This window comes from Strix uralensis, chromosome 3, assembly GCF_047716275.1.
Source record: "Strix uralensis isolate ZFMK-TIS-50842 chromosome 3, bStrUra1, whole genome shotgun sequence".
Classification (NCBI taxonomy): Eukaryota; Metazoa; Chordata; class Aves; order Strigiformes; family Strigidae; genus Strix; species Strix uralensis.
In genome coordinates this window covers 8454246-8465366 of record NC_133974.1, presented here as the reverse complement: position 1 = coordinate 8465366, position 11121 = coordinate 8454246, and the positions used below count along the sequence as shown (strand labels likewise).

At 42.8% G+C, this 11121-nt stretch overlaps 1 protein-coding gene across 2 annotated transcripts in view; it reads left to right on the top strand.

Annotated features, from left to right (window-relative positions):
• The first annotated feature begins 1216 nt into the window (after positions 1-1216).
• The window catches only part of MFSD2B (MFSD2 lysolipid transporter B, sphingolipid), a 41170-nt gene continuing 31265 nt past the window's right edge, over positions 1217-11121 (top strand). Inside the window, exons 1-3 of one of the 2 annotated variants that reach the window (XM_074861477.1) lie at positions 1217-1351; positions 6720-6836; positions 10784-10908. In XM_074861477.1, the coding sequence (XP_074717578.1) occupies positions 1307-1351; positions 6720-6836; positions 10784-10908 (287 nt within the window). In that variant the 5' untranslated portion in view covers positions 1217-1306. Of the gene's footprint in view, positions 1352-6719; positions 6837-10783; positions 10909-11121 lie in introns of those variants that run through there. The other variant, XM_074861479.1, reaches the window with a different exon arrangement.

The window sequence follows — 11121 nt, the reverse complement described above, 5'->3', positions numbered from 1 at the left end:
AATCATGTATTGGGGCTATAGGACTGAGCAGTCCACCTCTGTGTTGAAACCCATCAGCCTTTAGGGACCTCTTAGAGCCTAAAAGTTTCAGAGAATTTTCAACAAGCCTTATTAAGGCCCCATTTTCAGTTTTGCATTGAAGCTCTGTTTTTAAGGAAAATTTTTTAGTGCCTTGTTCTTTCAGAATTGTGCAAACTTGCTATAATTACTCTTGCCAAATGAGGTTGTGCAGGATTTGCATACCAGTACTTTATGGTGTAGTTTGTGGCGGCTGTCCAATACCCACCGAGCGACCCTTTCCACAGCAGAGCTCTTTGAATCCGTTGAGCCAGGAAGCCCCGTGCGTCTAGGTTAGTCATCATCTTCCCAAGATGAGCAGATCACTGGGTCCTCGTGAGCTTGTCGGTTTGCTTAAACCCTCTCTCTGACGCTGTCTCGCTGTTGAAAGAATTCATACTTCAAAATGCAATTTGTAATTTTTTTTTTTCTCTGATGCGGAGCTTACTTGCAAGATCGTTTCCCTGTGGGCGGTGTGGTGGCGGTGGTGAACTGGCAGTGCCTAAATAACGGTGTCAGCTCCAGGGCCTTCGAGGGCAGCGGCAGCAGCTCTTCCCACAGCGCACTTCCAGTGTCAAGTGCGGGTTTTTGCGTGACCCCGTGTCCAGTTGACAGATGACAGCACTGCTGGCTTGGCGCGGATGTAAATTCACGTAAATCGGAAAACAAGCGCATCTCTTCAAAAGGGTGGAGCTGGTATTTTTAGGCTCAGGATGAGAACAGCCCCCCAAGCCTTCGCCGCCTGACACCCACCCGCTCACGAAGCCCCGCGCTGCGGGGCGAGGCGGGAGCAGCGGCCGTGGGGCGCGCGCTACCGCTGAGGGGACCGGCGGGGCGGGCGCTGCGGCGGGCCCTGCCCGGCCGCTCGGGCGGGCGAGGGAGCGGGTGCCGGTACCACAGAGCCTGGCCTTTACCTCACGGACGGCTCCCGCGGCTGTCCCCGCCGGCGCCGGCGGCTGCCCCGCTCCTCTCCGCGGTGGAATTGGCATGGAGGGGCGGCGGGTGAGAGGGGTGTTCCAGCCGCCCTCGGGGGGGGGAGGGGGCTCGGCCGAGACGGGGAGCGGGCTCCTCTCGCGGGGAATACCCTCTCCCGAGCCTGGAGGGCAGCGATAGCGCCTTCGCTCCCCCCTCCCCGCCCCGGGCGCTGCGGGAGGGTGGGGGAGGACACTACCGGCTCTCCCTCTCCTTCCCTCCGCCGCCCCGCCCCGGGCACGCAGGTGTTGGACGGGGGTGGGCTGTCCGCTTTGCCATGGCGGGGGCTGCAAAGGACACCCCGGAGCGCCCGGAGGAGGAGGTAAGGGGATGGGGAGGGGGAAATGCGGCCGTCGTGGGGCTGGGGGCCCCGGGGTGGGAGCAGGGTTGGGGTCCCGGGCGTGCGGAGCGATCCTGCCCGCGCCCTCCCGCTCCGGCGCACTGTTTTTTTATTTTCATTCACAGGGAAGGGGGGGGAAGGCATCTCAGGGGGTTTGGGGCAGCCCGAACTTGCTGCTGTCGTGTTTTGTGTGGCGCTTCCTGAACGGCGCAGCCTGTCTCAGCGAGGTACCTGAAATAAATCTTTACCGCCCCTCTCTCTCTCACCAAGAAGCTCCGTGTAACACTGATATTTTCCCTCGAGTGCACTATACAATATTTACTGTCCACTTCGATGGCAGGAAAAAGCTCATTTGCTTTCCACTTTTTCTTCCCTCCGGGGCTCTCGGATGGAGGCAGATGGGGTACGGCGGCAGGAGAGAGGGGCAGGGGTCACTCAAGCCTCATCGACTCCGAACTTCCAGATGAGTTTTGCGAGTGAGGGGTATCTAAATGCTTCCTCTTTAGACTCGGTGCTTGCCGAGATCGGAGTGGAGAGGGAGAGAAGAGGTGAGTGAGGACCCCCCTCGCTCTGTGGCTCTTGAGGGGGCACCTGGTAAAACTGTGATGGGACAACTTCAAAACAGAGAGGCCGAGGGAACCTTCCCCGATGTGGAGGGCGTTCAAGCCATGGAGCTCGTCGGATGCTGTGGGCACGTAGTGTTCTGGCTTGCATTTATGTGTTCAGAAAGCATCTGGGTGAATTCATGAGAGAAATCTGAAGATTTTAAACAGAGATACACCATCTTTGACTCTCAGAGCCCCTCAGTGTGATGTTGCAGCAGCTGGAAGAATATCCTGGGGAAGCACCACTGTATCCTGCCTTGTTTGTATGCCCTCTCTAGGTGTCTGCACCCAAGCTCTGCTGCTGTTATTTCTTCCACTCAGGGGTGGGCTGATGTCGCTTAAAAAACCCGAGAACAGTCCTGGAGATACTTTGTATAAGGGACCTGGGATGCCACCTGTGACTATCGCTCTCACGCTTTTATGAGACAGTTGTGAGTGACCATACACACAGAAACATTACCAGTATTAATTCTATGTTGAGAGAAAAGCTGACTCAAAAGCTCTTCCTCGTTAGCTGCGTTTTCATTGTTTCTCAGATAAACCTAGACTAGTGTTTATCTTTGAGTCACAGGTTTTTCTCTCTTTTCTTACTGCTTTTAAATTACTTGTTGGTTCAGTTCTGGAGTTGACTGATAAAGAATAGTTTGGGACAAAATGTGGCTGGTCCCTGTCCTCAAAATGTTCATGCAGTATCTTCTCAGCAAAGAGTTGTTTTCAGTGTACTTAAATACATTCTTTAGAAATAAGATGAACTGTTACAAGTGCTAATTTCTGTTCTGCTGGCAAAGGGAAAATTTACAAGCAATGAAAAGTATGGTTTTAACTTACAAGAGAATTAAAAATAAAGGAACTACAGTGTATGAAATGCATTAATTTTCTATGACAATGTTTAAACTTACTCTTTCATTTAAGGTGCAAAATCAAATCTCTCAGCTATTATGCTTTCTTGGTTTACCTTGAAACACAATTAACTTTGATAGGGAGGCATGTATAAGTACAAAATTGTCAAGTTGATCTGAGAACAAAAGAAGGTTATAACTTAATTTGACCTTCCTTTCTCTCATTCCCTACCCCATCCCCTTGTGTTTTCTTCTAGAGCTTGTAGAAGCAATTTGATGTTGACATTCAACTACACCACAGGGGTCTCAAACAAAATTTTCATTGTAAATACTTTGTATTTGACCACTGCCTACACATCCAGATCTCTAGTGAATTTTTGGAGTACTTTTTAAGCTTACTGACAAGCTTTCGCAGGTGAAAAAGCTTTCACTGATTTCACAGAAATCAAGCAATTTCTGTTGCTTGAGGAAGCGATGCAGCAGGGAAATTCAACCTTAAGAGAAAAACCCTGTTAGCTACTCATAACGCACTGCTGTTGGTCACACTGCTCTGCACAAGTGCGATGTTATTCTTCTCAAAACAGTTTCTGGTGTCATTTATTAGCAATATCACGTAAACCAAACTGAGGCTGGAGGAATTACTCCTCTAGGTCCTGTAATGGACACCTGCCACGGGTGTCTTTTCTACTCTTAACTGTAAGCCCAGGAAGTTAGGAAGAAGGAAATGTTTCAGCTTTACTGCTGCAGATACCTACCTTCATTTTTACCACTGTCTCATAGGATACTGAGGTAGAAAACATAGTGATTACCATATAACTTCAATATGGAGAGTCAAAATAGATTATGGAGTGCTGCTTTTGGAAAGACACACCAGAATGTAGAGTCTGAGTGATTATTTCTCAGCAGATAGAAACTGAGGGGCATTCAATGAAATTACCAGGTAGCAGATCTGCAGTGAATGTGTCCTGGTACGTGTCATTCACGTGTAGAACTGCTGTGGTGTATTATGACTTAACGTACAAATGAATTCCAAAAGTAATTAGGCAAAAAAAAAGGAAAACAGGTATTGAACAGTGATCAGGAGGTAACCTCCATTTCAGGAGGTTCATGAACTGCTGATTCCCTGCATTTCTGTGGCTGACTGAACACAACATCTCTGTATCCTATGTCTATCTGACAGCTTGTTTTATTCTGAAAATAATATTTATAAACAGAATTCACTCAAAACTTAACTACTGCTGTGACTAAAATATTAACTTTGCTTCAAGGTGATCTGGGAGCGTGATTCAGAAAGTAGTTGACCATCATCCTGGGGGTGTGTGGAATCACAGTGATACTTTTTAAAGAAAATGTATTAAGATTGTAAATTTTCTAACTATGAAACTGATGTAAAGACAGGAGTACTGCCTACAGCCTGTAAGTTTAGATCTTGCTTGACTGTTTCTTGTACACATCTTTAATTAGACTAATTATTAAGAATTTAATGTTCTTTGTGTTATAAAAATATTTTGAAATCGTATATTATATAGGGGCATTTACTTTTTCTGTGTTATCATGGCCTTAGCTATTGAAAGGGAAAGGGACAGTGGTTTTAAACTGAAAGAGATACGTAAGGAAGAGAATTTTATGATGATGGTGGTGAGACACTGGCTCAGGTTTCCCAGAGAAGCTGTGGCTGCCCCCTCCCTGGAAGTGTTCAAGGCCAGGTTGGACGGGGCTTTGGGCAACCTGGGCTAGTGGAAGGGGTTGGACTAGATGATCTTCATGGCAGAGGGGTTGGACTAGATGATCTTTAAAAGTTCCTTCCGACCCAAACCATTCTGTGATTCTATGGCAGATACTAGGGAAAACAAGTGGGAAAACAGCATTATGGATCTAAAAGTTTTTCTCAGCTTGTTTTGGGGGTGGAATGGGATAGAGGATTTGCGTAGCAGTGGTTTATGTCTCTTGATTGCAGCTGACAGTCATCTTGCCAATGCTTGGAGATCAGAAGGGAAGGTATCAAAGGAAAATAACCCTTCAAAGTAGTTTAACTGCGGGGAGGATGGAGGTGAGGCTAGGAGAACAGAATGATTAAAAAATAAAACACTATGATAAAGTTTAAAAGTGCACAGCCCCTGGAGCAAAGTTTGAGAGGGCTGTGTTGTGAGTCAAGTGAACAAGGTTCTATAGACCCCACAAGTCTAGTAAAGCTCACATTTAATAGGACTTATGTATGAAAAACAGAGTTACTTTATACAGCAAATATGTATATAGTCTGTTGTGTTTAAAATGTCTTATCAAATTAAATAGTATATTGTTCAGAAGTCTGTATTGTGACTGTTTACCACTCTATTTTTTTTTTCTGGAAAGAAGAAAATTGCCAGTACGGAATACAAGTGAGGCCTGCTGTGGCAATACCATTTTGTCACTTGTGACCTGGCACTGTCTGCTTTACTTGGGCGTAGCGATGGGATACCACCCCGTCTTTCTCTATAGAAACACAAAAAGGAAGGAGTCCTGATACTCATGCTTGCTTGTTCACACCCGCTCAGATAAAACAGTTCAAAGGAAAATGATTAGATAATGAAAGGCTCGGTTTAGAAGTCTAAAACTTATCAGAACTCTGTTAGGTAGTAAACATGATGGTACTTGGTAAATTCAAAAATGTTCAGAAATTAGGTAATGTATCAGAATATTATCATTGTAGTGGATCTTATTACCATATCTCTATTTTTATCCTGATCTAATATAAGAATCAAGGGCTTGTGTAGTCAGTTCAGAGAGAGGACAGACCAGGATGTTCCTCTTCATGTTTCCTGGTTCCTGCTGACAGCAATCTTTAAAGAGGGATTGAAAGCCTAAAAGTCTAAATTTGAGTTGGATATGTTGTCCCTTTGAAAGGAATACAAGATTAATGAAGAGCCTGTATTTTGAATTTTATGGCATGAAATTAAGTTTTGAGATGTTTTTAAAGGCTTTCTAGTAATCTGGAACTTCTACTACTGAACAACAGTGTTCTTCATTAGACTTTCTGTTAAACTCTGTGCATTTTTTGTCTTTTAATTACTATAACAAAACCTTATTTTCAGCTTTTATCTTACTTGGCAATTCTATTAGAGACTATTCTTGGATGCTTACAGTACTTTTCAAACATCAAAAGACAAATGAGAAAGCACAGTTTTGCAAAATTTTTAAACATGCCTAGAGTGACTTAAGAGTCCTTCTTAAAGAGGACTTGGGCCCCAAAATCACTTTGCCTTTTGTGCCAACTTTCACAGAAGATATAGAAAAGTCAAGTCAAAAGGAAGATGTACAAAGTCAGGTGACTTTGCCAGGGTCACGTCAGCATTTTGTGATGAAGGAAGGAAGGAACAGAACGCAAACGTTTGGGATCTATTTGGTTTGCATTTGACCATGAAACTTTCCTTTTATGAATGTTGTCCAATAATGATGGTGTGAGAGTATATATCAGTTATTATGGTCTGAAAGATTAATACAGAAAATATTTTTTTAAAAAAGTTTTCAACCTTTAAAAAGATCTGAATTAAACATTCTAAGATAAAGCTAAGCTTAGAAAATAGTGTAACACTGTGCACTTCTTTTCTGCTTCTTGCTTGTTTGTGGACTTGTTCCTTTTTAATAGCTTGTGAGAAGCAGGTAGGTAAACCTAGATTCCCTTGTAGGAACACTGTAATCTGTTTTTAGAGGCTGAGTTAAGGAACAAAACCATTACAAATCAAAGCTATGAGCATCCAAATGCCTGTTGGTAATAGGGGTTGAGGACATACGGATTTATTAGTGGAATACCTGTGAGGTGAATACCTGAATTTGGTGTTAACCTTAGACTTTAACATTATGACTTCTGCAGCTTTTAACTTGTGTACTTTGTTTTTCTCATCATTTGTTCTGTTTCCCCTTGAACAGGAATACAGGCTCTCGCTTTGCGGCAAACTATGCTATGCAATAGGAGGTGCCCCAAATCAAGTGGCAGGGAGTGCTGCCGCTTTCTTCCTACAGATCTACCTGCTAGATATAGCCCATGTAAGTAGCACAAGAAACCTTTACATATTGTAGACTTACCTCAACTCAGATGTTGTCAACAATGTCCCTGGAATGATAAAAGGTGAATTAGCTAATAAAGCTTTTAAATTGTCTTGTTATCATTGCCTCTAGCAGTTCAGCATCCTGGAAACTGCATTAACTTGTCCAGAATTTTTTTTTTTCTTTTTTCCCTAGGTTCCTTGAAGTGGCCATTGTTTGCTTTTAGTTTGGGATTATTTGTAGAGCTTTAGGCATTGTACAGCTCACTCACAGACACAAGAAAAAGCAGTTCTCTGTGTCAAGAGTCAGAGAGTGTAAGATATGGGACATCTGAAATGTTAATATCACCATGTTGAGGTTGTGAAGTTTTGTTCATTTGGTTTAGTTAAAAATCACTGCAGTTGCATCCAGTAGTCAACGTAATTTCACACAAATTTTATTTGGTTTTTCTGGGATAATTTCTTTGCAAAGAAAGCTGACTTATCCTTCCTGAAGGTTCTTTGCTTCCAGTCTGTGACTTTCTGGTGCAGAAGCAGACCTGGTAAAACAAAGCAGTAGGAGTCATCCCATTCATCTGACTTTCAGCTGCTCCAGCTAGATTTCAGGACAGCAGAGAAACAAAGAAAATCAATCCATAAGCATTTTTTACTGTTTTGGATTGTCTTATATGTCTGCATGGTAACTAGGTGGGACAGATAAAGTATTATAGGATAGAAAAAAGGATTTTAGGGAGAGGGCCAAATCGCAGGGACTCTAAGAACAGCTGTAGCTGAAAGTACATGAGTGGCTTTCAGCAATGATGACTTTTTATTTGCTGGAAAGAACAGGAGGTTCTGGATCAGATATTGTTATCCATTTGCTGTTTAAGATGTAGAAAGACAGGAAGGATATCATGATTTGGGGAGTGAAGGTGTCCAAAAGATTGGGCTTATGGTTTTCCTATAGAAGTCTGATACCAGAAGCTGAGGTGTGATTTACTTGATAAAATTGACAACACAATAAGACTGGCATGTAAAACTGAGATCTTGAGTGTCATCTTGAGATCAAAGTCACAAGATCTAGAAAAGGAGCCAGTTTTGGACAGCAGTGTCACAGATGTCAAGGGGGTGGTGTGGAGTCTGAGGAGTTGGAGGTGGACCAGGTAACTTGGATGTGCATCAGGGAGGTGGATGCAGCTCTTGACTACAGCTGTTTCACACTTATGTCAAGGATGGCAATACAAGCCATTGGAGATGATGAAGCATGAACTGAATGAGAAAGAAAAAAAAAAAAAGAAAAAAAAAAAAAAAACAGTTTTCCCAGGGTGCTTATAAATATGGCAGTTTTCCCACTCTCTGCATATCACAGAAATTGAAAATTCTTGAAGCTAGGGACTGTTTATTTCTTTATGTGTTTGTGTACTGTGTCCAGAAAGCTGGGGTCTCAGCGTAGTTGGGCACGACCTAAACAAGTGGCATAGTGATTATTTTGTTAACAAGTTCCTACTGAAACCCAACAATTTTGCTTAATCTTTGTAATGATACGCTTACTACTTCATTAAGGGGCTTAATTATTTGTTCCTTGATGATTTAGTTTGTTCTCTGAAATAATCCTGCAGGGACTGGATTTATTTCAAGGCCCGATAAACATCTCTGAAATCCTGTGGTTTTTTCCACACATTTTCAGGGGAGAGCATGTAATGTTATAGTCACTACCTGGATTTAATTCTTGCCCACTTAGAGGGCAGAACTGTTTTAGCTCTTTGAGAGACTGTGAAACTCGCTAGGTGTAATCTTTCATACATAATCTGGATCCTTTCTGAGAAAATTACATTTTATTCACTTTCTGTAGCTTACAGTTTTCCATTTGAACTCCATGTTCCGCCTAAATTACCTATATAGACTACAGACATAAATGTAACTCCAAACCACCCAGGATCCTTGAGTCAAATTACTAGAAAACACCAAAACTTCTGATAATAGGATCCTGGTCTTTATTCCTTTTGAGATGGGTGAATTTAGCATATTTTATCTTGTATTTTATTAACACTGAGAAATTTCTGGCATTGGTGCTGACAGACACTGCCTAGATTTAGGGGCTAAGAAAATGCAGCCAAGGGATGTATAAACCCATACTGATGATGAATACAGGGTGATTACACATACTCCACACCTAACATAAGTGAGGTTTTAATTTTCCTCAAGGCTTTCTTCCACCTCTGTTTATCTAATATCCACTTCCTTTCAGTCTATTTAAGTTATCTGAACAAAATACCAATGCAAAACCCACCTAATTTGAAGTTTTGTGTCCCTCATAACTGCAGTATTCCAACCCCTGTATCTGACTGCTTCTTTGTTCTTGTTTTGACTGACCTATCTCTTGAGCAGCAGTAGTGACTTCTGAGCAGTTCCAGTGCAGCCCCCATGGCAATTCTGCCTCAGGGTTGGTGGGCTGCTTGCCACCCTGGCTGTGGGAGGGCACAAGTCAACAAAGGTGGATGAGGTGAACATCAGAAAACTGCTGCGGGGAACAGCCCAGTGCTCGTCCCAGCCTCGTGCTACCATGCAGCCATAGGATGCTTGGAGGGCCGCTGTCATTACCTGCTGGAGACTACCATTCCCAATCCTTCCCTGTTCATAAGCTTTCTAGGGTGGAGTATGTATCTTGGAGCTGGTGGTGTCAGGGAGATTGGCCGCCCCTGCAATTTCACCTAATTTGGGCTAGAATGTAACAGGTGTGATTACAAAAGTGCATAGCATCTGCCTTTTACAGATGTCATTCAGAATATCCAAAGATTATTGCTTCCTTCTTTCACCTCTGAGGGAATACCTACAGCAAATTCTGTGGGCAGGGACCTGCACCAGCTGGAAGCCATGTGATGCTCCCTCGGAGGCAACAAGCTCTGCAGAAAAGCGGGGGTACTAGCTCAAGCTTGGTGTTGTATCAGCTGCGTTCACCGGGCTTCCCTCTGCATTGGAGCGCTGATAGCATGAAGAAATATATAGATGAAAGGGTTTTGTCTGCTGTCGCTGTTTAAGCTGCATAGGCTGTTTCAGCAGGCTCTCTCTGTCTTGATAATTGATGTGAGGAACATTCATGTTAATATAGATTTCAATGACTTTTTTCAGGCCTCTAGTTTCAGGCGCATGAACTGAGCACTTGGAAGAGAACCCACCTTTTTTTAACCATTGTGTGATATGAATTCCTAAGCTCTCTACAGATATATGTGAAAAATAACTACATTGCCTGGGATAAACTGTGTTTCTATATAGGCAATTAAGTATGGTCCTCCTGGGTTAACTTCAAAGGTTTTTCTACTTGGTCATTTTATTCTTATGTAATCCATGAACATTTTTCAAGTGAGATTTGTTGGACGTGTGCTGGAAACTTTGGTTTGAACAGATGTGCTTTATGCAGTTTGGTTGTCATAGTTCAGTTCTGAGTGGATAAAGTTTGCTGTGCTACAGCCTCTTCCACAGCTACGTGCCACCAGTTGGCAGCCTTGTTGGTAATCTCAGGAGATGAAGAACCATGAATATGTGTAAACTTCTCCCTCTACTTTTTTCTAGATCAGGTCAAGATAAAGATATGGGGAAATGTGGCTGTGTGGGGAACAAAGTGAGGGGATAATTATAGAGGGACTCTGTCAGGTTTTATGACTAAAACAAGGACTTTAGTCTGCTGTTTGACTATCTGACTCCTTTTCCTAGTTCTAAACACATTCATAATCTCTCCTTCCTTGCACTTTTCCCCTCTAATCCCTTCTTGCATGATGCCTGTCTCAATGTCTGATTTGTTTGCTACGGGTAACCAATAGTAATTTCTATGACAGCAGCAGACAGGTTTTGCAAATGAACTATCATTATTCTTTAAAACACTGAGGTTTTTTTCTGGAAAGTTGGTTTATGCTGTTTCATTGTATTGTGAAACAATGGCTCTTGTTTACAGTATTCTGTCTGTACTTTCAGATTACTCCGTTTCATGCCTCTTTGGTGCTGTTCATTGGCAAAGCCTCAGGTGCAGTTACTGATCCTGTTGCTGGCTTTTTTATTAGCAAAAGTAGATGGACAAAAATTGGCCGGCTCATGCCTTGGTAAGCATAAATGTGTACATATATTTACATATATATATATATGAATATTGTGTGTGTTGTGATCATACAGTCATCTCATTGAATTAGACTCATTTTTCTTTACCTGTTTCCCAGACAACAGGGATTGTACTAATTCTGCATATATAAAATCAAACAGAAAAGTTGTCATGTCATCTATTTCCCCATGAAAACATAGAAGAGATTTTCTACCAC